The sequence below is a fragment of the Amblyraja radiata genome, chromosome 22 (assembly GCF_010909765.2).
Source record: "Amblyraja radiata isolate CabotCenter1 chromosome 22, sAmbRad1.1.pri, whole genome shotgun sequence".
In the NCBI taxonomy this organism is placed as follows: Eukaryota; Metazoa; Chordata; class Chondrichthyes; order Rajiformes; family Rajidae; genus Amblyraja; species Amblyraja radiata.
In genome coordinates, this window is record NC_045977.1 from 24,954,848 (window position 1) to 24,981,190 (window position 26,343).

Here is a 26,343-nt window from a genome sequence, read left to right on the forward strand (position 1 = left end):
ATGTGGGGGGGGGGTCATGTGGGGGTGGGTCTGGAGGTCATGTGGGGGTGGGTCTGGAGGTCATGTGGGGGTGGGTCTGGAGGCCAGTGGCGGCTGCGAGGTCGGCCTGTCGCCCACTGGTGAGCAGCGAGTTAGCCATGTAGCTTAGAGCAAGGGGAAGGGGAAGGAGACGGGAGGTAGGGCTCGGGTGTGAGTTGAGGGACAGGCTGACGGGAAGGGTTAAGAGAGGCGGGTTTCTTCTCACAGAGAGCAATCAGTCTTCAGCACTCTCTACTCGCGAGGATGGTGGAAGTCAGGTCATTCATTTATTAATGAAGTAGTTGGCTGGACATTTTAATGATTGAAGGTTTTAGGGGACTGGCACAGAAGAGTCAAGGCCAGCGTAAGTCATCCATGATTGCATTGAAAGGTGGGGTAGGCTTAAGAGGCCCGGTGACCTACTCCTCCTGTTTCCTGGTGTTGAGTAGAGGAAGTGAGGGAATATTGAAGAGAGGTAAAGGCTAGGAGGGGACGCCGACGGGGAGGATGGGGTGTTTGGTGTGGCGGTGGGTGTGGGTGGGGTAGGGTAGGTTAAATAGAGACCATATAGATCAAAAGTGTTGGGTGCAGGCTCCATGGTTCGATCTATTTCTATTCTTCCCGTTCTCTTCCTGCCCCCATTATCCTTGCACCTCACATTTACATCCAGAGTGTTAAATACATAATAAACAGTCAGGATGTCAGCACAGATCCCTCAGGACATCACAAATCTCAGGTTTCCAATTGGAAAAAGCAGCCTTCCACCCCCTCTGCCTCCAATTACCACGCCAATCTTGGATCAAAATTGCCAACTTGCCTAGGATCCCATCGGCAGGTAAACAACGTCAACTGTACTGCCCTCACCAATATATTTTTGTTATTTAAAAAAACTCAAATCAAATTAGTCAGATGGGAGGCCCTTTATAGAAAGCCTTGTTAACAGATCCATTGCAATATTTTTTTCCAATCTGATGTCATAAGAAGGATGTTTTAAATTAATATCATTATTTTCCAATGTTGTTTCAATATTGTCATCTGGAACATCAGAACCTCCCACAGGAATGAAAAAAACATCCCGTGACAATTCTACTTTGCAATTTCTGATTCATTCCATCTCTTGACTCAAATCCAAACATAAAAGACAATGTATTTATTGAACTAGAAGACAAACACCAGGAAGCACTAAGAAAATATAGCAGTAAAATTAGCTGCCGATGCAGTTTGATCTGCCGCCTGGTTGTTGATTTCAACATTGTGCAGATCCCAGGCAGTACTGGGGCATCAAGTATAAGAACAAGGAAGTTATATTGCAAGTATAAAAAACTTTGGTTTGGCCACATATGGAGTATTGTGTGCAGTTCTGGTTGCCTCATTACAGGAAGAATGTGGAGGCTTTGGGGGGAGAGCACAAGAGGTTTCCCAGAATGTTGCCTGGATTTGAGGTATTATCTAAAAGAAGAATTTGGACAAACTTGGACTGTATTCTCCGGAGTGTTAGAGGTTGAGCGGAGCTCTGATAGCAGTATACAACATTGTGAGAGGCATCGATAGGGTAGACATTCAGTACCTATTCCCAGGGTACAAATGTCAAAGATTTGAAGGACCTGCTTTAAAGTCAAAGGGGGAAAGTTGAAAGAAGGTGTGAGGCATTTTTTTTCCCGCTGTGGTGGATGCCTGGAATATGCCGCCAGGGATGGTGGCAAAAGCAGATATGCTAATTGGATTTACAAGACTTTTAAATAGACACATGCATATGCAGGGAATGAAGATATATAGCTCATTTGCATGCAGAGGAGATTAGTTTATCTTGGCATCATGTACGGCACAAATGATGTGGGTTGAAGGCCTTATTCCCGTGCGATACTTTTCAATGTTCTAATGGGATCTTTCATATTTCAGGCAAGGAGATGGATTTCCTCATTCTCTTCCTCATTTACGTGGCTCTTTCCCTTTCCTGTATGGTGGTTGCCATCAAATTTTCAAGACAATGTCAGGAGTGTTTTGCAAGGATCTCCCACCGTATGACTCAGGTAATCACAGTGCAATAAAAATGTTTTAGGCCTGCGTTGAACCATCAAAGTTGAACATTTGTCCAGAGTTCAGCACAAAAAGACCTGGATAGGCAGCCTCTCGCCCACAGTGCTTGTGTTCAGATTTGGTAAGCTCAAGGATTTAAGGACTTAAACTGTTGTTTTGTGTTTAAACTAAATGAGTGTAAAGGAGAAAAACCTTGCAGCAAACCATGCAGTAAAATATTGACTAAACAGAATAAAAAACAAATTACATATTTTTACTGCACAATGTGAAAGATTTGCTTCGGAACAAACACCTCTGTGGTAGATATCAGTGTTATGAATCTTGGCTAAAGAGGCATAGAATAGGAGTCATATTCTTATCTGAAAGGTATAATTTCAAGATTCAAGAGAGTTTATTGTCATGTGTCCCAGATAGGACAATGAAATGCTTTGCTTCAGCACAACAGAATATGGTAGGCATGAATACAGAACAGATCAGTGTGTCCATATGCCATTATATAAATATATACACATATGAATAAATAAACAGATAAAGTACAAATAAACAGATAATGGGCTATTAATGTTCAGAGTTTTGTATGAGTTGAGTTTAATAGCCTGATGGCTGTGGGGAAGGAGCTATTCCTGTACATTGCAGTCTTCAGGCTCCGGTACCTTCTACCTGAAGGTAGCAGGGAGATGAGTGTGTGGCAAGGATGATGTGGGTCCTCGATGATACTGCCAGCCTTTTTGAGGCAGCGACTGCGATAGATCCCCTCGATGGTAGGGAGGTCAGAGCCGATGATGGACTGGGTAGTGTTTACTACTTTTTGTAGTCTTCCGCTCCTGGGTACTCAAGTTGCCAAACCAAGCCACGATGCAACCGGTCAGCTTGCTCTCTACTGTGCACCTGTGGAAGTTAGAGAGAGTCCTCCTTGACTACCTACGAGGATAAAGTGTGTTTGAAGGACAACCAGAATGCACTCAATGTAGCTTTGAGTTCTACTTTCCTAACATTCTCCAGATAAAGAAGTTGTTATTTGCACTATATTTGTTATTTATTGGACTTTTTATTTTTTTTCCCCATTTATATACAATGTTTACATATTCACATATTCTGTTGTGCTGCAGCAAGTAAGAATTTCATTGTCCATTTGGGACATATGACAATAAAACACTCTTGACTTGACTTAAACCAGCCTTAGTTCTATATTGAATTCCTCTTCTTTCATTGTGGTGTTCCACATTATTCGTCTCTGTAGGACGAAGGGCTTTCAGTACAAGGTGGTCACCAATCTGCATCAGAGTTTTGCTGCTCTTGCTCTCTTGGTTATTCCTGGATGGGTCTTTTTCCATTTGGCACCACTTTCACTTTCTTTTAGCCAGTGTTGAGTCGCTGGTGGGGGTTCCCATCCCTGGCAAGGAGAGGTTTAATTATCAGCCATTCGCTGGCTTTATGTGACGCTCCTTGTCATCCTGTCAAAATTACCATCATAGCCATTGCAATGAAGCAGCTACTGAAGAGACATTTGATCCATTGCCTATTAGTGTAGGAATTTACCATAACGCTCATCAACACAAACACGATTCTCAAAGTGATATCATAACTCTCCCTAGTCGTCAGCCTCAGGTAGTCACTATCTCCTGCAAGCGGGTTCAAAGTCTTATTCCTGCACCTTACTTCGGTTGCTCTTTCAAGAGCCATGGTTGGACCAGATGGGGTAAGTTTGTAGACACGCTGGATGTCTTCGGGTAAAACGGCGACTCGCGGTTTTGACGGTGCGCAGATTCACGTCCTCACCAGTAAAAAGTCTGCCGCGACTAAAAAACAGAGAAAAAAACCCACCAAATTGGAAAAAAAAGCACAAATAAAAAGTCCACCTCGACTAACTAAGTAACAACCTGCTCCAGTAAACAACCACCCCGCCTAAACACCCACTGCATGGTCTTGCCCTCAAAAGTATCTCGCCACCATATTCATTCATTTAGGCTTTGTCCAATAATTCTTAGGGGTGGGAGTTTAGGTACGAAAGTTTTGTAACAACACAGCAGAAAAAGCATCCAAATCACTATCGATTGCCATTGATGAATTGTTAATCGACATATATTACTTCCAAGAAAAGAGTAGTAAAAGGCTAAAAGCCTTGCAATCATGGCAGATTTTGTGTGATACAGGTGTGAGAAGAATCTTGAGGCATGGATCAACTCGGTGGCTGCTCCTGGGAATTTGTATTGACAGACTTTTGTCACAGTGGGAACCACTACAAATCTTTTTCAAAGAGGAAGTGAAAAGACTGCACAAAGGCAAAGTTCATCAGCAACAACAAAAGAAGGACCATCCTCCACGTCAGCATCTGCACCAGTGAAGCAAGCTTCATCTGCTGACAAAACACAGAAACAAGTTGCAGCTGTGCCAGTGAAACAAGATTCATCCACTAAAAATAAAACATCAAAGGCAAAGCAAGTGTTGTCCACTGCTGGAGCAAAATAAAAACCAATTATGTCCGCAAGTAGTACTACAAAAACTGTACAAAAGATGGCTGCTTCCACTCTTGGAACCAAACAGTCTGCATCAAAAGCTGTGAACTGACAGAACCGTCTCATCATTTCCAAGTGAAGCGTTCTTGTCTACAGTCTGGCACTGCACATTCTTCATCTCAGTTACAAGTCACATCTAGCCAGGGTTCATCGCTTAATGATTTCACCCCAAACTAAACTGTATTGCTTTTTTTCTGAAGTACAGCAACAAGATCTTTGATAAGATCAACTTTCTTCTGCAGAGAGAGGGGCCTTGTCTACATATCCTTGACAGGGAGTTGCGAAGAGTCTTCCATGATTTGCTTGTTAGATTTGTGAGACCAACAGTTATTTCAGAGTTCTCATCAGACTTGAATAAAGTTGAATTCGAAAAGAGAGAAAATCAAAAGTGTGATGAACAGCTTATGATTGGAAAAGAGGCAAATGATTATATTGAGAGCACAAGAAGCAGTGAAGCAGAATCTACATCATGCCTGACAAAGCAGGACATAGATCATTTCTATTGCTCAGTAAGGAACTATTACAAGTCAGCACAAACCTTTGAAGACATGGCCTTTGGATGTCCAGTTGCCACAGGAAGCTGAAGTAGTTGATGTTACCTCAAGGAAGACTAAAACCTTTGCATCTGTGATGTATTTTGTGGAGAAGTTCCCAAACATTCTGCATGATACAAGTGATGTAGCTGATCAATTGGAAGTGGAGTATGCAAACTATCAGGTTGAAAGTTTCAGTGAGGTACCGGAAGTGTTAGATGCAGCCGTCAGAGTGAACAAGAAGTGGGATATTATCTCCAATATGAAAGATGCAAATGGCTGCAAAAGGTTCCCTTTACTCAGTAAGGTCATGAAGGGACTTCTTGTTATACCACATTCAAATGCGGCATGTGAACGTGTTTTCAGCATCATAAGAAAAAATAAAACAGACTTCAGGGGGATCAATGAGTCTTCAAACATTGCAGTCCTTGCTGATTGAGAAAATCAGCATTGCGGGTGTATCTTGCCGTGAAAGGCAATTCTCTGAGAACCTCCTCTACGAAGCAACGCAAGTAGCAATGTTACAAAATTTTGAGATTTTAAAAATCAATTCTGCAATTTATCCCATCAGATAAAGCATAAAAAGAAGTTTAATTTGACACCTAATTCACTTTCATATATTCAGTATTAAAAATGTTATGGCCATTTACATACTCGGAAATTAGCATCTTGTTCCCTATTGATTTTCCATTGACTTAACACAAAAGCTGTGATCGAGTACAGTCTAAAGCCCATAACTTTATTAAAAATTTAAGAGAACTGAAATAAATTTTCAGTTATTATAGATTGAAGCATTCTGAAACAAATATTAAACAATCTTACTTGGATGACCTGAAATTAAAGCATATAATTAGTTAGTTACCCAATTGTAGCTAATTCCAAAATTCAATTACTAGATCTAAACATCTATCCGTTTCTTAAGGAAAGATTAACATTTTTAAATAGCCTAAGTGTCCAAAGAACATTCACACAAGAATTCACCATAAAACATGATTTTTAAATCTCATTGACATTAATTTATAGGCCAAATGGAAGGAATTTAGTGTTCAATTGCTGTAAATTAATGGCCATTTAAATCAACTTTCGAGTGGGATCCTGTGGAACGCGATGGTTTGGAACGTTTCCATTGCGGTGAATTTGTACCCCATACGCCCAGAAAAATACTGCAGGATTTAATGGGCCCTCAAATCAGCTACTCGCTACATAAAATGTTGTATAAAGGGATCTTAAGAAGCGCTTTTTAATGTAAAAATAAACAGCCTACCTTGCGTTGTCCCCTACATGAGATCCGTCCCGTTGGCGGCGGTCGCGGGTTTAGAAGATGATTTTTAACGTACTATAACAATTAAATAAACCAATTTAGTTTAAAAATAGCTGCAGCGAACTAATGTCGCAGCGATTTTTCGTCAGCAACTAAGTAGGCTGAACAACCTCGATTTGAATAGCCGAGAGAAAATCGCGTTTTAAACCCGCCCCCCTCTCAAAGGCGCCAAAATCGCGCACACGGGAAGCAACAGATCTGCAGCGCCGCTGAAGGTAAGTTTTGCAACATACCTAAAGCAAGCTACATACAAATCGTTGCAAGCAAGCAGTGCATCAACATCAAGTACATCTACACCCCAGTCCTCCTCACCCAGCAGGGAATTTTAAGTAGGCATAAAAGGTAAGAAACTAAAATTCTTATTATAGTTGCAAATACATACTGTATGTTTAATATGGTACTTAGATCTATATCAAAAATTATCAAGTAATTTAGTGCCAAAATAGTCAGGAATCATTGAAAATTTGTGCAAGGAAAGGGTGTCAGAATGGCTAAAACCCACGAGCTTCATGAGCCCCTGGACCCCACCCACAAGTGCTCACTCGCAAAAATCTCCCTGATTGGAAAATCCCAATGTTGGCACCTCTGGCTTATCTAGTCTTCATCACCTTGCAATTGCCTGTGGCCAGATTGTCTGCTGACTTACATGGGAACAGTGTCTACACCTATTGGCCTGGATTGACTATAAAGTTATTTGATTTATCCTAAGGTCACGAAGTACACGATATAATGCAAGTTTTTCTTCTGTCTCGTTTTCTTTTCATAACTAACAGATGATTGGGCCAGTGATTCCTCGATGGCTGCAGGTAGCAGTGCAGATGGCTTTACATAGGCTAATTCACCAGAGGTAAGTATAGACATTCGTAAACTGCACACATCGATTGTCGAAGGGGAAGATCCTGAAACAAACCTTTGTATTCATGGAATTATTTTCTAGAATATGTATTAACTGTCGTTCTTGACTAGAGTTTATTTGTTAGTTATATCAATATGAATGTAGAAGCAGATCGGAACCCTGGTGGAGTTAGAAGCTATTGAACTAATGGATTTTGTAATGTACAAACAAACTCATCTAGAGTGTAGACTCAGCTAATAATTGATTTAATTTGACATGAACACAAAGTATCAACGTTTAGAGTAGATAAACCATTTCCTTTTGCTTCAATAGGAACTCTTTCTTCCTGGCCCTACACCTTGTGTTGGAAGTAGCTGTGTATGGAGAGTATTCTTGGGAAGTGTTCCCTTACTGCTTAGAACTGGGATTCACATTCAGTATCTTGCTGCTGCCTTACATCCTGATGCTTGGAAAGATGTACTTTTTCTACCTGTGCTGCACCAGTGACCCTGGTAAGAAAAGACCGGTGAAATGATTTGGGAGACAGTTACCTATTCTCGATTGACTGACACAGTTCATTGTAGGTCCTAGAGTCATACAGCACTGAAACCGCTCTACAGCCTACTTGCCCGTGCCAATCAAGTTGGCATATTTGGTTTATTTCATTTGCCCATAGCCCTCTTAACCATTCATATCCATATATCTGTCCAAAGTCTGTAATCTGCTTCTATAGCTTACTCTGCAATTCATTCCAGGAATGGACAACCCTCTGAGGGTAGCAATGTTACAAAATGTTGATATTTTAAAAATCAAGTCTGCAATTTATCCCATCAGATAAAGCATAAAAAGAAGTTTAATTTGACACCTAATTCACTTTCATATCTTCAGTATTAAAAAAGTTATGGCCATTTTCATAATCGGAAATTAGCATCTTGTTTCCTATTGCTTTTTCATTGACTTAACACAAAAGCTGTGATCGAGGACAGTCAAAAGCCCATAACTTTCTTAAAAATTAAGAGAACTGGTGAAATTGTCAGTTATTATAGATTGAAGCATTCTGAAACAAATATAAAACATCTTACTTGGATGACCTGAAATTAAAGCATATAATTAGTTAATCACCTAATTGTAGTTAATTACAAAATTGACCGTTGTGACGGAAATAATAATAAACACCCAGACTGCCTTGAAAATTCAAAAATCACATCCGGGAGAAGTGCAGTATTATTACAAATTAGGCAAAAGAGTTTCTGACATTTTATACTGTGGATATGAGAAAAGTGAAAACAAAAATGGAAATTCTCAGCAGGTCAGCCAGGATCTATGGGAGTGAAATAGGATTTTGGATACCTCTTCATCAAAGTCAGTTCCACACACATTTTTACCTGTAGTTGTGATTACCTTGTCTGGAACAGTTGCATTTTATTTTGATCTTAATGTTCATTTCATGATTGTTTTTCAAAGGTATAATTTCTCTTACAAACCACAAGAGGCTGCTGAAAGTGTATGCGTATGATGGAATTTTGTACCAACGTGCCTGTATCTGCTCAACGTGCAAACTCGTGAAACCGGCCCGGTCAAAACATTGCAGTAAGAAACTTATGACATATGTTGGTGGTGGGAAATATAGATGTGTCTTGAGAATACAATTAGCAAGTCGACATCTGTGAAGAGAATGTTTAAATTCCATTTGGAATATTTTGGAGGACCAAGAAACCAAGAAGAACCAAGAAAGCATAGGCTATAAGCATAAGCGTAGGGCATAAATCTTAGTCAGTTTTGATAAACAGACAAAGGATTTTAGAATTTGGCAGAATTGCCATGTATTTGCAGATGTTTTCACTGCACACAGGTCTAAATGGAACTTGGAAGGGTCAGAAACAAATAGAACCATGTTGCACAGAAATAGGCCTTTTGGCCCATCAAGTCTGTTCCAACCATTTAGTACCCATTTACACTCATACCATTTTATTTTCACATTTTCATCAACTCTTCCTTCCTCCCTCCCCTCCTCCCCCCCCATTACTACTTACCTACACAATAGGAGCAATTAAGAGTGGTCAGTCAACCTGCAGGTATTTGGGTTTTGGGCAAAAATGCATGTAGTCACAAAGATAATGTGGAGCTGTGAAGCAGCAGCACTACCGACTGTGTCAGCCTGCAAAAGGTGATTTGGGTACAGCAGTTTCTTCTTTTAAAAAAACAGCACAAAATCTAATAGTTATTAAAGTAAGAATGAGTGAAATTACAAGAATGCTGCTTTTAAGTCTTGACTAACTTGCAAAGGTCATTTAAAATAAATCAAATGCAACTTAAATTGGAAACCCATCAATACAGTCCGGGATGAGTGCCATTATTGTGCAATGAGAAGAAAACTTGTATTTACATATGGCCCTTTTCAAACTAAAGGAACCAATTAATGGAAGCATAGATATAGACAGCAGTGTACAAATTGCAAGTATTTCATTGGATTCAGTAAAGCATTGCACACTGATGGTGACACACTTCTGCCAGCTGAGATATTGGGACAAAGAAATGGTTTCCCTCATTATAGTAGGTCTAGTCCGTCCTGTTATAATTGTTCTTGTGTATCACCCACCAAAAATGCATAAGGACTTTATCACCCACTTTGCTGATCTTATCTCTAGCTTTTTGCCCAAATTTGACCAGATCCTGATTCTTGGTGATTTTAACATTCATGTCTGCTGTCCTACTAAGCCTCTGGTGAGTGAATTTATGAACCTGGTTGAGTCCTTCAATCTGACTCTACTTACCACTGGACCCACGCACAAGCTTGGCCATACACTCGACCTGGTGCTATCGTCTGGTCTCCCAATTTGTAATATAGAAATTATTGATGCTTGTCTGTCAGATCATAGCGCAATTATATTTGATGCATCTCTGCCTTTCTCTCCCTCAAAATCCCATCTCCCTGTTACCTACTCCCGCTACATAAACTCATCAATTGCCAGTAAGTTCTCTGAGGCTCTCATAGCTGCACCATCGAGGCTTCTCCCCTCCATCCCAGCACTGACGACCTCATTTCTTTATTCAATACCACTTGCTTTTCCATCCTGGATTCTGTTGCTCCTCTTAAAATGAAAAAGGCTAAGCCTAAAGGTTGGCCCTGGCTCAATGACACCACCAGAGAGAACGGAAGTATAAATCTGATACGCTTCAAATTTCCTTCAAACTTCTGAGAAACAATCTTCTCAAATACCAGGAAGCAGTAAAGTCTGCGAGAACACAATACTTTTCCGACCTTATTTCCAAAAACGCCCATAATTCCAAGGTCCTATTTAGTACCATTACCTCTGTCATATGTCCTGCCCCCAGTACCAGCTTAGCTGGGTCCCCTGCTAAGTGCGAAGAATTTACTACATTTTTCACCAGCAAAGTTGAGAACATTAGAACGAATATTTCCCCCCCCCCCCCCCCATCTGTGACCTAGCTGTCTCATTGGTCTGTTCTTCTAAATTAGACTGTTTCCAACCCATAACTCTACCCTCCCTTGTAAAGCTGGTCTCCACTAGGAAACCTGCAACCTGCCGCCTTGACGTTGTCCCCACTGCCCTTCCGAAGGATGTCTTTGCAATAGCCGGTCCCAGCATCCTCTCTATCATCAACAGTTCTCTGGCCACTGGCACTGTTCCAACCTGTTTCAAGCACACGGTGGTCCAGCCCCTCCTGAAAAAACCTAACCTAGACCCCACCTTGCCAAGCACCTACAGGCCTATTTCCAAACTGCCTTTCCTTTAAAAAGTCCTTGAAAAGGTAATTCTAAATCAACTAATGCCTTACCTACACCAATATACCATCCTGGAAAGTTTCCAATCAGGTTTCAGGGCCTACCACAGCACAGTCTGCCTTGTTGAAGGTACACAACAACCTGCTTCTCGCCATCGACTCTGGCGACTGTGCAATCCTGCTCCTTCTCGACCTCAGCGCAGAGTTTGATACAGTGGACCACACCATCCTAATTAACCGTCTCCGGTACAGGGTTGGTGTTGATGGCACTGCCCTGAGTTGGTTTGTTTCTCTAACAACAGAGGCAACTCTTTCTCTTCCCCAGCTAGCCTTTTCTGCGGGGTGCCAAAAGGCCCCATTCTCTTCTCTCTGTATATGCTCCCTCTCGGCCAAGTCATTCAAAGGCACGGCATTTCTTTCCACTGCTATGCAGACGATACACAGCTCTATCTCCCCCTGAAACCCAACAACCGATCAAATCTACTCAGCCTCATGCACTGCCTCGAGGATATAAAGTATTGGATGGCGCAGAACTTCCTCCAACTAAACAAGAGCAAGTCTGAGGTCATCCTACTCAGCCCCTCAGACTCCATCAAAACGATGGTACACAAAAATGCTGGAGAAATTCAGCGGGTGCAGCAGCATCTATGGAGCGACTGAAATAGGCAACGTTTCGGGCCGAAACCATTCTTCTTTCATCAAAACGATAACAGGCAGCCTTGAAAGCCTAACCTCCTTTCTCAAACCGCACATCAAAAACCTTGGCGTGATATTTAACTCCGCATTAAAGTTTGACAAACAAGTCAATGCTGTGGTAAAAGCTAGCTTTTTCCAGCTTTGCATGATAGCTAAAATCAAACCATTCCTCCATTCGACGCCCCCCATATCAAAAATCTTCTAACCCACCCTTCTACCTCCAGGTCCCTCAGGTCGACCGACTTGGGGCTACTGACTATCCCGCGGCCCAGGTTTAAGCTCAGGGGCAACCGCGCTTTTGCGGTTGCAGCACCTAGACTGTGGAACAGCATCCCTCTCCTCATCAGAACTGCCCCTCCATTGACTCCTTTAAGCCTAGACTTAAAACCTATTTCTACTCCCAAGCGTTTCTCGAGGTCCTCTGAGGGAGTGCTGTAAACAGTTTATGTATGTATTGTTGGATCTGTGTACCATTGTATGTAGCACGTTAGTACCTGCACTGATGTAAAGCACTTTGGTCAACGAGAGTTGTTTTTAAATGTGCTATACAAATAAAATTGACTGACTGATTAAATAATTGATTTATAATGAATGTAGAGCTCCAGGAGCTCACCGTTTGAGCTCCAGGAGCTCACCAACAATGGCTGTTTAAAGCAAAGACCAGCAGAATTCTCGCCAATTAATTTATACTTTCTGAGGACTCTTAATTTCATACAAGTCTTACAGAATGATGAAGGAGAAAGTTGCATTCCTCCCATATGCACTGGATTTGAAGCTAGCTTCGGGATTAAAAGTAATGATTTTTCTCTTCCCTCTAGGAGTGTGCAACCGTTGTGTCCATCGATTTGATCACCATTGTGTTTGGGTGAATAACTGCATTGGAGCATTAAACATACGTTACTTCCTGTTGTACCTGGTGATCCTCTTGGGGATGGCAGCTGCAGTGGGAACCGTGACAGTAAGCTTCCTTGTCCATGTGGCATTGATGTCTAATCTACCCCAGGCCATGTATGTGAACAATGATGGTGAACATGTGCCTGTTGGCATCCTGTTTATTGTCCAGGTAAGGCAACTGTATTGTTGTTTGGGCAAACAATATTTTTCAGAATCCTTGCACTGCTGAAATGTTAGCTCTAAATGACTTGTTATTTACTAGGATGTATAATTTGAACTGTGGGGGTAACATCTTTGACCAATAAGTACATTTTTCACCAAGTTCTTGGTGCACCCCTGAGAAATGGTTGTCACTTGGATGCTTTATTGGATTAAACATGGATCAGTCCTGTACATCTGTACAAGAGGGCAGGAGACAAAAGGTTGCCACATAACGGTAATGTCCCACATTAGCTTCATAGAATTATATAACACAGAAATGGGACCTTCAGCCCACCACGTCCATGCTGACATTTTTGCCCATCTACACTAATCCTATTCTCCTACATAAGGGTCTTATCCTTCTTTGCCTAATTAAGTATATGTCTAAGGGCTTCTTAAGCAGTTACTCAATCAGATTCCACCACTTCCTCTGACAGCACATACCAGATATCAACCAAAGATATACATAAAATGCTGGAGTAACTTGTCTGACCCACTGAGGTACTTCAGCATTTTGTGCCTAAATAGATTTTTTAAGACAATCAATACAGCCACCAATATTATACCCATAGTTAAGAAAGAAGATGGAACCCGTCCAGAGAAGTCTAGATGAGTCAACTAAAGGGGAAAAAAAAAATTGGCATAGATTTCTAAAGGTTACTCTTGTTTGACTACAGTAGGAACACAGTACACTCTGGTCATCATGTTGCAATTCAGACAGAAGCTATGTTGAAGATGCTGAAATAATTTGGATTGATGGTACCAGTTTTGAATCTCGCTGAGGATGATTATGAAAAAATAACCTGAAAGTCTAATGAAGTCTTTACAATTATATAAGTTTCTAATCTTCACTTGTGATGAAAACGTGGGAGTTGTTCTTGGGGTGGATAGCTTTTAAGGGTAAACATTAAATAGAAAAGATGATTTGACTGGAGCATAACACCAGCATAGACCAGTTGGACAGAATAGTCTATTGCTGTGATGTGCATTTAATATAATCCTTTGTGGCTCTTGTCTTGAATTTGCAGTATAAAGTCAACACTGAGTAATTAATTTCTTGCAAAGTACTTTGGGATATCTTTGAACTAGAAAATTGATGCAGATAGCAATTGAACCACATCATTCAATTCAGCATCAGAAGAATGCGTAGAATGCATGCATGAGGTTTAACATACAATTACTCCTGATTTTGGATAAGGCTCCTCATTTTTTTAAATTTCTAATCTCTTGTAGAGGAATCTCCAGGGGTAAACAAGAAACAAATTGTTCCCCATTAATTTTTCAATTATTCTCTTTAGTTTTATCACTTGATTTCATCTTATCTTTGTCATCTTCATAGAATGGCAAAACAATACTTTGGTTTAAACTACTTTTAATAAATAAATTACATTTATTAAGAGTGCCAAAATATCTTTGTATGACTTACCTGCTTTCACCGACAACAAAACTTGTGGCCCATCTATTTTGCGACAACAAAACTTGAATTTGCAGCCCCATCTATTTTGTGCCAGAGAATGCTAGACAGCTTCATTACAGTTGCACTGCAATTGAAATAATAATTTTCACATTGACATTTAATTTTGTTTTCTCACAACCATAAGTCTGCAGCTGTATGCTTTCCATCCTCAACAATCTATAGGATTCTAAAAGCTTCAGCATTGCATCATTTAAACAGTTCACCCTGTGAAGCAGTACTTAAGCTGCTGACTGTTCTCTTTTAGTTGTACTCTGACCAAACATAAACAAAAGTGCTGATTTCTAGAAGTGAGGTGACGACAAATGGCTTTAATATCAAGAGGCAAGAGTGTTTTATTGTCATATGTCCCAGATAGAACAATGAAATTCTTACTTGCTGCAGCACAACAGAATATGTAATCATAATAAATAACAAAAACTCAGGAAAAAAAGAACAAAGTGCAATAATAATTCTATTGTAGTTCATAGCTTATGAGGTTGTAGTGTTTAATAGCCTGATGGCTGTAGGGAAGAAGCTGTTCCTGAACCTGGACGTTACAGTTGGGGTGGGAGATTGCAACCTTCACGTGGTCCGCCCTGTTTCGACAAATGCAATCAACCCGGCGTGCACAATCAAATAGAACAAGTTGTCCGACAACTTTAGGCTGTGCACGCCATACGCAAGAAGAGGACGTTACAGTTCTCAGGCTCCTGTACATTCTTCCCGATGGCAGTGGTGAGATGTGTGTGTGGCCAGGATGGTGCGGGTGTTTGATGACGTTGGCTGCCTTTTTGAGGCAGTGACTACGATAGATCCCTTCGATGGTGGGGAGGTCAAAGCTGGTGATGGCCTGGGCAGTGTTTACAACTTTTTGCAGTCTTTTCCGCTCCTGGACGTTCAAGTTGCCGAACCAAGCCACGATGCAACCAGTCATTATGCTCTCTACTGTGCACCTGTAGAAGTTCAAGAGAATCCTCTTTGACAAGAAGCTTTAGCAAAGTTGAAGTCACCAGGCATCAAAAACAAATTTTGCAACTAGCAAGTTATATCTCACACACCAGGGCAACATTGCTGGAGCTGTTCATCCATGGCAGTCAGGAGGTGGAATGTTGCCGGTCACTATTTATTTTCCAATCTACTTCATTAAAACAGTATCCAGTCATTTAAGGATATATAATTATAAAGAAAATGTGGACCTAGAGTTGTCTGCACTGATGGTTGGATACTTGTATTTTTTAAATTTATGATAACTAACATTCTGTTTGCAGAAATTGTTCTTGACCTTTCCTCGGATCCTCTTCATGTTGGGCTTCACGCTGCTCTCATTCTTCCTGCTGGCAGGATACACTACTTTTCACTTATTCTTAGTTATGACAAATCGGACATCAAATGAGTGGTACAAAAAGAACAAATACAGATGCCACGGGGATAACAGCTGTCCCGACAGGCCAAGATGGGGTCACCTCTATCACAAGGGGTTCATCACAAACATGAAAGAAATCATCTGCCCTGTGACATCTCAGAAAATATTCAGATAAAGATATTTTATGTTTTTTTTTGCCATTTTCTATTTTTTTTTTCTACTTCAAATTGTTAAAATTAAAAATGGTTGACTACCCTGGCTTAATTTCTCTATTGCATTTGACAAGTTGCATTTTCTATGAAAATTAATGGTGTGTATCCTGAACTAAAAGTAACTCAATCACAACTTGTATTCATATAGCCTCAGTTAAAGGACTGAGTGGAACGATACATTGAGATGAAAAATTAGTTTGAATTGAACAGAGATCTGTACTGCAGTATCAATAAAATGAAAACAGGTCAAATTAAAACCAATGGCCAGTACGTTGATTGAAGGCAAGATCCGGAGCTACACTAGTAACCATCTTCAGCAGTGTTGGGGTTCAAGGATGACTTGTTTCCACTTTGGCTCCAGGATGCCACCAAGTCATCTTAGGAATCATCGGCTCTCACCATGGCCCAGTAGTGCAGCAGATCATGCTATGTCTCACAGCTTCAGTGACCCAGGTTCAAAATGACCCATGCATAATATGTAGGAGGGCAATAATTGTAGCTATCTGGAAAACCATTATCTACAGTGAGGTCAGTCATCAAGTAGCTTTTCTGAAAGCTGTGCAACTTCACTTGGAGATAATGTTGAATTTTACCATCAGTGTCTGTCTTTGCAAGAAGATGGTTCACGAGATACAGCTGGTGGTCTGTACAACTCAGCCACTAGAGTAATCCAATACAATACAATACCGTTTATTTGTCATTTGAACCTCACATGAAGTTCAAACGAAATTTGGTTTCTGCAGTCATACAAGAAAAGAACCAAGACACACACCAACACAATTTACACAAACATCCATCACAGTGAATCTCCTCCTCACTGTGATGGAAGGCAAAGTCTTGTCTCTCCCCTGCTCTCCATTCCTCTCCCAAAGTCAAAGCCCCCGGCGGGCGCTAGCAAGTCCCACAGAGGCTTAAAGCCGCGCCGGGCGATGTAAGGCCCTGCTCCGGGTCCCGATGTTGGAGCCCCCGGCGGGCGCTAGCAAGTCCGCGGCCATTTAAAACCGCGCCGGGCGATGTAAGGCCCCGCTCCAGGTCAATTTCAACCCCGCAATTCGAGCGAGAAGTCGCCGTTGCCGGTGCGCCGCAAAGCGGTCTCCAACCGGGGACCCGCGAGCTCCCGGTGTCACCATCCACCGGAGTCGGGTCGCAGCAGCGCGCCACCGCAGCTCTCCACGCTCCGAAGCTGGCCAGCTCTACGATGGTAGGTCCGCAGCTCCGCGACTTGAGCTGTCGTTCCGGTTGGAGGCCGCTCCACGGTGCTAGGCCCCAACGGCAACGGAGACCCGACAGGGAAAGGTCGGGTCCCCATACAGGGAAAAGATCTAAAAGTTTCCCGCCCCCCCACACATACACAGTCAAAAACCCACCACAAACTATACCCTCAACGGGACAATAAAATAAAAAAAGACAGACGGACTGCAGAGGCCGCTGCGACGTCGGTCGCGCCGCCAACTCAGCCACTAGAGTAATCCTCAAATTATGTGCAATCCTTAGAATGTAGACTTACAAAAGATGTTATGCCTGATGTTTTTTAAAGGATATCAGCATCGCAATGAAAATAATAGGAATGGAAAAGGTAGAAAGCACTATTACAAATGTTCAGTTTCTTTACTACTCTTGGGACAGTGCTTTGGACTGTGAAATAGGTATCAGAGATGCCAAAATACATTTGTGGTTGGAAGGAAACGGCATTAGTTTTTTTTCCTCTGCAAATAATAGCTGATGCAAATGTTTTTACCATTTCCTATTGTAATACATAATCTGAACCTTTAGAACCATCAATGGAAAATGTTTCATCTCTGGTTCTAAATTATTTTCACAGTCTTCATCAAATCCGCTTAAAGTTTCTACCTTTCTACATAAACTATTTAATTTGGTGCTTGCTTTAGTACCGGGTCAGAGGACAATAAATTACTGAATGACCCAAGCTTCACACACAAAGATCAGAGTGCATCTGTAACAAGTAAATGCTGCGCAGATATGATGTTCAAAAGTCTTTTATTTGAGGTCAACCTGGCAGACACTGGCTGTCAATGAGATCAACGTATTCTTTGAGTACACTGAAAATGATTAACATAAAACCAGATTAAATTATATGGAACTGCATGGTATTTTCACCCATGAAACACCTCACATCCAGGGTGCAGCCTTCAGTAAAACCCACCTGCAATCACAAGCGGAAGAATGTCAGCAAAAAGATCCTGCTGCACCTAATGTTGGCCCTCTCAGAGTGTTGTTTTTGAAAGTGTCCCCACTATTGGGTGGTTATCTTCAGAGTAGACACACTATTACCAGACTGCATAGTAGCTAAAGCACTGGTGATAATACTGTTTTTCAAAGTAATACTAAACAATACAATATCAGTAGAACTATGCTTTGTGGAGTTTTGCAGGCAAGTTTTGATGAGAAACATACCTTCTATCATGCTGATGCTGCATGCAATTTGTTTTTGTTGCAATTTGATCATTTCTGTCATTCTTAAGGCTGCTTATTCATGTGTATACCCGTCCTTCCTAAAGTTAGTTAAAAATCCTCAACAATATTTTTTATGAAAAATGTCCCTGAAACAATTCCTGACGAATACTGTTCATTAATATATTAATTATTTGGCTTGTTAGCAGGGGTAGAAAGATGCTGTTTTTTCTTAAATCACTTAAAAAGCTGTTGTTTTTTTATTTACAGTTGAGATAGGCAGCTAGTCTCATTCCAAGTCAGTGGTTGACAGCCTGGAAAAGTGCAAATAAGCTTATTGTATTATACAGTTTGTTGCATGTGCATCATGCACAGAGACCACAGCATTCAACATAGGATTCCTGAACTTTAAGCAAGATTTCCGGCAATTTCCTTTATAGACAATAGGTGCAGTAGGCCATTCAGCCCTTCGAGCCAGCACCACCATCCACTGTGATCATAGCTGATCATCCACAATCAGTACCCCATTCCTACCTTCTCCCCATATCCCTTGACTCTACTATCTTTAGAGCTCTATCTAACTCTCTTGAAAGCATCCAGAGAATTGGCCTCCACAGATGCACGACATTCTGGGTGAAAAGGTTTTTCGTCTTCTCTGTTCTAAATGGCCTATCCCTTATTCTTAAACTGTGGCCCCCGGTTCTGGACCCCCCCCCAACATCGGGAACATGTTTCCCGCCTCTAGCGTGTCCAAACCCTTAATAATCTTATATATTTCAATAAGATTCCCTCTCATCCTTCTAAATTCCAGTGTATACAAGCCCAGTCGCTCCATTCTTTCAACATATGACAGTCCCGGGAATTAATCTCGTGAACCTACGTTGCACTATCGTGTGCTTCTTTGCCATTCTAAATATTCCTAGGCTCAAAAATAAAAAAACATTTTAAGAGAAAAGACCACATATGACAAAGGTTGTCACCTACCGTACTGAGTTTAGGGTGGACATAGGCGGCATCTTTTCCAAGATGTGACGCAAGTGCCCAGTGTCAGTAGCTCTTAAGAACCAATAACTTACAAAGGTACAGACATTTCATGGGTCATTTTTAAATGGAATAAGTCAAATAATGCTTTCTTAAAAGATTGTATCGTTTCATGTAGTTACTTCTTGCATTTAGAATTTTGTTCTTCCATTTTCAAATTTCATCAACTTTATGTAGAATAGGCAAGCTAGGAACAGGGATGCAATCCACACAGGAAACCTTTCTGCTGCTAAACATTGTCAAATTCCCATCAAGTAGCAGTATGAATCCATCCTCCTGATTCAGACTGCTACTACACTGATAAATTCTCTGAATGCTCTTTATAGAGAAGCCATTTTAAATGGAGAAGAAGACGCAGTGCATTAAACGCAGCAGCACGTTGCATAGAGCAACCACAACTCATTGTCTAAAAAACACCAGGACCCAATTTTGAACACAGAAGGGTTTGGCTGAAATTAGGGGAATGGGGCAGAAAAAAGCAAAACTTTTAACAATGTAAACAAACAAGCCCAGCTATTAACCAGGATTAATCCAGCTCATCAGCTAGGCATAGTCTACTTTTCCACGACCTCTTCTTGCCAGCCAACAACATTCATCAGCAACTCCTCAGGACTTGAGCCCTATATATATATATATATATATTCAGCCTGTAGCAACCAGGTATCTTGGCACAATCCATTGTAAACCAGAGTGTTGCAGGAAGGCCTTTTGCCCAACAATATTACACACAAGTAATAATTAGCCCTCTGCAGCTCAAGCACTTGCATGGAATACCAGGCATCATGTCCTTGTGTACGGGTTCCTGCAGCTACCCTGTGAATTATTTCTTTTCCCTGAGTAGGGTACAGCAAAATTCAGATGACCCCTTATTCGCCCACCACCACCGTCTGTATTTCCACCTCCCCATCTTCTGTAGTTATCACATATTCATCTGCGTTTTCCAACATTGCAATATCATCAGCCGTCACCACGGTAATAGTGTCCTGACTGGCCTCCAGGCTGCCTTCTGTTGCTAGAACTGCTCCTTCCCTAATGCTGGAGGCCAATGTCATTGCAACCTGCTCAGTGAGACTATCGGGTGTTGCAATGGTGATTGTATCTGTGCCTTGTTCAGTGCCTTCTTCCATGGAAACATTTTGGACGATGATCTGATGGCCAGAGCTGGCCTGGTTCACGATTTGCTGCACAACTTTCATGATCTGACTATCAACCTGAAAGAAATTCAGAAAGGTTAAAGGTCAGAAACATCATCCCTTGGCCTTGAGGCAATGGAATTATTGGAATGTGGGAGGAAACCAGAGTCCACGCGTTCACAGGGAGAACATATGAACTCCGTTCAGACAGCACCTTTTAGTCAGGATCAAACTGCTGCCTTGGAAAAGCAGCCAAAAATTCAAAGACTTGTCGCACTCCAGTAATTCCTCTTCTCCCTGCTCCCATCAGGCAAAAGGTACATGCTTGAAAGGACGCACCACCACACTCAGGAACAGCTACTTCTCCTTTGTTATCAGGCTTCTGAATGGTCCTTCCATAAGCTAGGGTACTGTCCAATCACCTCTATCCCATTGCGGACACTGGACTTTGTCCATGGAACTGTTGCGCTACAATACTGAAAACTGTATACTGCATCCTTTGCTCTACCTATTGTATTTAAATTTGACTTCTTGATTACTGCAGGTGTCAGATGTTATGGGAAGAAGGCAGGAGAATGGGGTTAGGACGGAGAGATAGATCAGCTATGATTGAATGACGGAATAAACAATGGGCTGAATGGCCTAATTCTGCTCCTATCACTTATGATCTTATGACTTCATTGTATTTATGTAAAGTATTATATGATCTGTTTGGATAGCAGGCAAAACAAAGCTATTCATCGTACCTTGGTACACTTGATAATAATGTCTGAAAAAGATCTTTTCATTTAATCCTACATGGATAATATTGGTCTTACAATTGCAGCCATCACTATTTTTTTTACTGTAGGAAGGAACTGCAGATGCTGGTTTAAACCAAAGTTAGATACAAAATGCTGGAGTAACTGAGCAGGACAGGCAGCTGCCATTATGTTACTTTACTAAGTGCGTCACTCCACCGCAAATGTTTCCCCTATTTTGCTAATTACTTTAATGTTCTTAAATGTTCAGATTTTACAGTAATCCCCACTTTAACTGGACTTTCAAAATACATCACCCCCATTTTCCCTTTTTTTATTATGGACACTGCACATCTATGTATAGACAGTCCAACATAAACAGTCTAATATGAGTTCCTCTCTAACTATGATCATCGTAATCCGAGACACCAAGTTTAAAAATTTATAAAGTAAGAAATAAACAACCAACCTTAGAGCTTTGGTTTAGGGTGCCCACATCATTGCTTTCTGTCTCTTCAGAAGGGGTCTGTCAATACGAATAAAGTCACATTTATTAGCTTCCAGAAGATCGTACTATCGACACGCACAAACTGCTCTGACACTTACACACTGCTACCCAATAGAGATCACTGATAGTCTCCTGCACAGACTATTTGTAAGTGCAATACTGAGCATCATCATGATCGACTATGGTGATGGAGAGCAACCAACAACAGCTGTTAACATCCTTCAGAAACTTGATAAATCAACATTATTTAAAAAATTGTGTGTACTGTAAGTGCCATAGATACCTTGATAATATATTCCTGTGTGTCCGCCACCATTGAGGAGAACTCTACCAGTACAGTATGTGGGTCATCAGTGATGATAGCTGTAGCAACGCTATCAGCAGACTGGTCACCAGATGATACCTCAACCTGATCCAGCTCTTTACATCCAACCTGACAACCACCTCCAGATAGAAGAAGAATAATTAGTTTCAGATAGATTACACAAAGTCAAGGAAAGGCATTCATCCCCTCTTGTTCACTTAATTTCAATTGCAACAATTGCATAACTTTTAACAAAGTCTTAACAGAAATCAATTTCAATATTAAAATTTACAACCAATACCTACAGTTTTAGTTTTTTTTGGTTAAGGATAGAAATACTATTCCACATTTCTATTATTTTGTTCATGAAGTACCTCCTGACATCACACAGGTGTCCTAGCACCAGGATGACTTTAAAGATGTCACACGTTTGTTTTGAATTCCCCTAGAGAAAAATGTTTCTTTCTAACTTATGGCATGGATGTGGTGGACCAAAGGTCCCATTTCTGTGCGGCAAAACTCTGATATCAAGCCCTATGCAACATTTCACACAATATTATTCCTTAATCCTTTGATTTAGCCCAGTTTATGTAATCATGACCACTTCTTCATTCCGAATCTATACTGTCTATTAGCTTTTCGCAAATTATGTACTTGCACAACCCTCATGGCACTGAGCAAATACAGGTGACTTCCCCAGGTTACGACACAACATTCTTGAGAAATTTTCATACGTTTATTGAAGCTAAAAGTATATTTAAATAAAAACATCAGCAACGAAGAGTAATGTGTAGCTAAACCAGGGTTTTTTTACTCAAGCATTCTTCGGATATCGCAGCAAACCATGTTTGCACATGGCAGGAGATGCCCACAGCAACTTCCCATCAGTCTCCTCCCAAATGCTCACATGTGCGGGCTGTAAGTCGGGCGTTGGTAACCAGGAGAGGATCTGTCCTGCGATCTCTTTCAGAACAAAATGGTTGATTTCACACCTGCCTGGATGAATTTATCCTGAAGGGTCTCGACCCAAAACGTCACCCATTCCTTCTCTCCAGAGATGCTGCCTGTCCCGTTGAGTTACTCCAGCATTTTGTGTCTATCTTCATCTTAAATTTATATTCGACAGCCTATCCACTCATCTATCAATATTTCCTTATAATATAAAAGTAGAAAATACTGGGAATACTCAGATCAGGCAGCATGTACAGAGAGAAAAACAGAAACAACTGTTTATCCAAATAATTTCTAGCCCTATGCTTTTCCGTAGCAGTATTCTGTTCCTGTTTAATACTCTGCTGTGGATCATAATGGAGTACCCACATTTTATCCCCCTCTGTCCTTACCTAACCAGCTTTCAGCACATTAAATGGGTTTCAGCCGTTCAAGCAAAAACAGTAATCTTAAGCTACCTTGGCCTCCATCTATGAAATTCTCTCCATAACCCTCCCACCTCCCTCCATCATTTCAGTGAGATTCTTTAACCTCACTGAGCAACCGTTTGACTAATATCTGTTTTTGTTGATTTTGTTTTGAAGTGTCTCAGGACATTTAACTACATTGATAGATATCTACAAATGTAGATATCTATCGTTAAATGTCCTGTGAGTTGTTGAAACGACCTAATAAAATGCTCGAATGTAGAATTAAAAGATTGTGGCAACAATGTAAGACTTTGTAGATCGAGGAGCATGAGCATATACAAGATATGGGTTGCTAAAGTTCAATCCCACCAGGTTCCCACACACCTTTGGCTCGTAAATGCCGGTTGAGAGTCCCATGTTCTGCAAAGCCTCGGCCACATTTACAGCACGTAAACGGCTTCTCTCCGGTATGAAGCCGCACATGTCGGATGAGAGATCCTTTCTCTCGGAACGCCCGAGTACAAAAGTCACAGGCAAATGGTTTGTTCTCAGAGTGTGTCCTCAGGTGAACTTGCTGCGCATTCTGGAACCACATATCTGAGCATTATAAACCAAATGGTAAAGAAAGTTCCCTTAACCACATATAATCACTTCTGAATGTCCAAAAATTAAAGATTATAATTAGAGCTATAACTATATGTTCGAGCAGTGATTGGGTCGTGGCTCAAAGGAAAAAAAGTGTGAAAGAGACGGAGTAAATATCCTAATGCTGTTGTTGAAAAAGACGTCATGATTCTAAGGCTGCAGCTGCAAATTGCAACCTGGTCAATCAACATCAGACAGTGTGAGAATAGCTAATCAGAACATGAAGTGGCAATCCTATGACCAAATGTACAGGACGACTTTATTGTTCCATTTCATAAATGCCAGTGAATGGGCACCAAAGATTTCCAAAATATATTAACATTCTGCATTTACAGTGATAATCACACGATTCCATTCGAGCACAAAGTAGAACAATGTAGGCCACCAATGCAGAACATTATAATCTTCTTTAGACTACTTGAGGGAATGTGCTATCAGAAGTGCCAAAATGAGATGTCAGGTGTCTTCAATATTTAACGGCAATATTTCAAAGACTAGTGAAGGTCTTTCCAGAGTCCAATCCAATTTAGCCCCCACTTAACCCAGTTCAAACAGATAAGGTGATCATGTTGTTTGTGGAATCTAGCTGCATATAAACTATATGCCATGATTCATACAGGACAAAAGTTGCAAAATTTCAAAGCTTATATAGTACCTTTTGAAATACTCTACAACAGGTTAAAACTGATTTAAAAATTGCCAGGCTTGTGCTGCCATTGCACCCTCTCTGACCTTTGTCTTGTATTTTTTCCCACATACTGGGCATAGGTACGGCCGGTCATCTGAATGCGCCCTCATGTGCTCCTTCACGTGGGCAATGCTCTTATAAAGCTTGCCACACTCCCCACACTTGAAGCGTCTCTCATTGTAATGCGATTCCAGGTGTTTCTTCAGAATGTATGCCGTCATAAATTCCTTCTCGCACAGCTCACACCTGTGAGGCTTGTATCCTGAAAAGTATTGCACACATCAGACTCAACAATCTCTATACAAAGTCACATTCACACTGCACGGGTATAATTGACACAACTTGCACTCTTGTACAATTCTCCATTCTCATAGAGTTAGCATAGACTTGTCTTCTGAAGCATTTACATTTTATGTAATGTCCAACTGAAAACCAACCAGAGTAAAGATGTCCAGAACACGTGTCGCTCCATTCTGAAAGGTATCTCACTCAATATGTATCATGCAGAATCACTGCACTGATTCACTAGTAATCACAATCAGCCTGGGCACCAATGCAGCAAATGCTCAATGCCATATACTCAGGCACCAGTGCAAAATCAAACCGGAGGACGGAACGTTTCAGGAACCAGGGGTGAGAGACTGAAAAGTTTGTCAGGAAGAAAATCAATTATGAGAAAACTTACACGTAATAACAAAACAAACTGCAAGAGTTTCTACACATGCGTTAAAAAAAAAGATAGCTAGGCTAATTGAGGGGTAGAAGATTTAATAAGGGGAAACAAAGGAATGGCAGATAAGTTAAACCAATACCTTGCATTAGGTCATCGTGGTGAACACTGCCGATATCCCAGATAACAGATGGGCTACTTTCAAATATCATGGAAGGGCTTGTAACAATTCCTATCGTGAGGGACAAGATATTGGGGGGGAAAAATGGGGCTAAAGGCAAAGAACTCACCAGGACCTAGTGGCCCTCAATGGAGGGTTTTAAAGGTAGCAGCTATGGAGATAGTGAAGACATTGGTTGATGTTGTTCAAAATTCAGTGAGTTCTGGGAAACCCCAATGAAATAAATGCTCAGTATCAGGCACTGGGGTGGCAGGGGATCCAATGCAGTGAATGGTTGGTATCAAAGATTTGGTTTAAAAGAGACCATTAGGGGGAAAAAAATTTCCATTGCTTCTCATGTTTCAATGGATTACCCTTTACAACAGTGATTCTAGTTCTAGATTCTCCCACAAGAGAAAAGACCCTCTCCACTCTCCACCATCCCACATTTGTTCTGTCAAGAACCCTCAGGATTGTATATATTTAATCATTAATAATAATAATAATTTGTTTATAGGGACAGTGCATATTAATGAACATTTGCATGTAAATATGCGAGATTGTAGCCAATCAGTAGCTAATTTCCGTCTCTAGTCCCAGGCAAAGGTAGGTGAAGTGTCTTGCCCAAGGACAAACGACAGTACACACTCCAAGCAGGATTCGAACCGGCCACCTTCAGGTTGCCAGCCGAACACTTAGCCCATTGTGCCATCTGTCGTCCATTCCCGCTCACTCTTCCAAATTATTCCATTGCATACAAGTCTAGCTTATCCAGGGTTTCCTCACAATACTTGCTTGCTCCAGGTATTTTGCTTATTGCTCCACCAAATATTTACATAACTGCATCATTGT

General features: G+C 41.1%; 2 protein-coding genes across 8 annotated transcripts in view; one reads left to right on the forward strand and one right to left on the reverse strand.

The window, feature by feature from the left end:
* Window positions 1–45: 45 nt before the first annotated feature.
* zdhhc4 (zinc finger DHHC-type palmitoyltransferase 4) lies at window positions 46–15,876 on the forward strand. 5 transcript variants are annotated; one of them, XM_033040756.1, is made up of 7 exons: window positions 46–119; window positions 1,918–2,048; window positions 7,199–7,272; window positions 7,594–7,772; window positions 8,725–8,850; window positions 12,522–12,766; window positions 15,523–15,876. In XM_033040756.1, exons 2-7 carry the CDS (start codon window positions 1,926–1,928, stop codon window positions 15,790–15,792), a joined length of 1,017 nt encoding a protein of 338 aa, XP_032896647.1. In that variant the 5' UTR covers window positions 46–119; window positions 1,918–1,925; the 3' UTR covers window positions 15,793–15,876. The 5 variants fall into 5 exon arrangements, with proteins under 5 accessions (XP_032896647.1, XP_032896648.1, XP_032896645.1 ...); XM_033040757.1 differs by having other exon boundaries at window positions 101–139; XM_033040754.1 differs by lacking the exon at window positions 46–119 and adding an exon at window positions 160–493.
* Window positions 15,877–19,011: 3,135 nt separating this feature from the next.
* Window positions 19,012–26,343, reverse strand: part of e4f1 (E4F transcription factor 1) — a 33,037-nt gene continuing 25,705 nt past the window's right edge. For all 3 annotated transcript variants that reach the window (XM_033040760.1, XM_033040759.1, XM_033040761.1), the window contains exons 10-14: window positions 24,706–24,923; window positions 23,713–23,911; window positions 21,947–22,107; window positions 21,625–21,681; window positions 19,012–20,493 (exon numbers count right to left, since the gene is read on the reverse strand). In XM_033040760.1, the coding sequence (XP_032896651.1) occupies window positions 20,149–20,493; window positions 21,625–21,681; window positions 21,947–22,107; window positions 23,713–23,911; window positions 24,706–24,923 (980 nt within the window). In that variant the 3' untranslated portion in view covers window positions 19,012–20,148. The remainder of the gene's footprint in view (window positions 20,494–21,624; window positions 21,682–21,946; window positions 22,108–23,712; window positions 23,912–24,705; window positions 24,924–26,343) is intronic.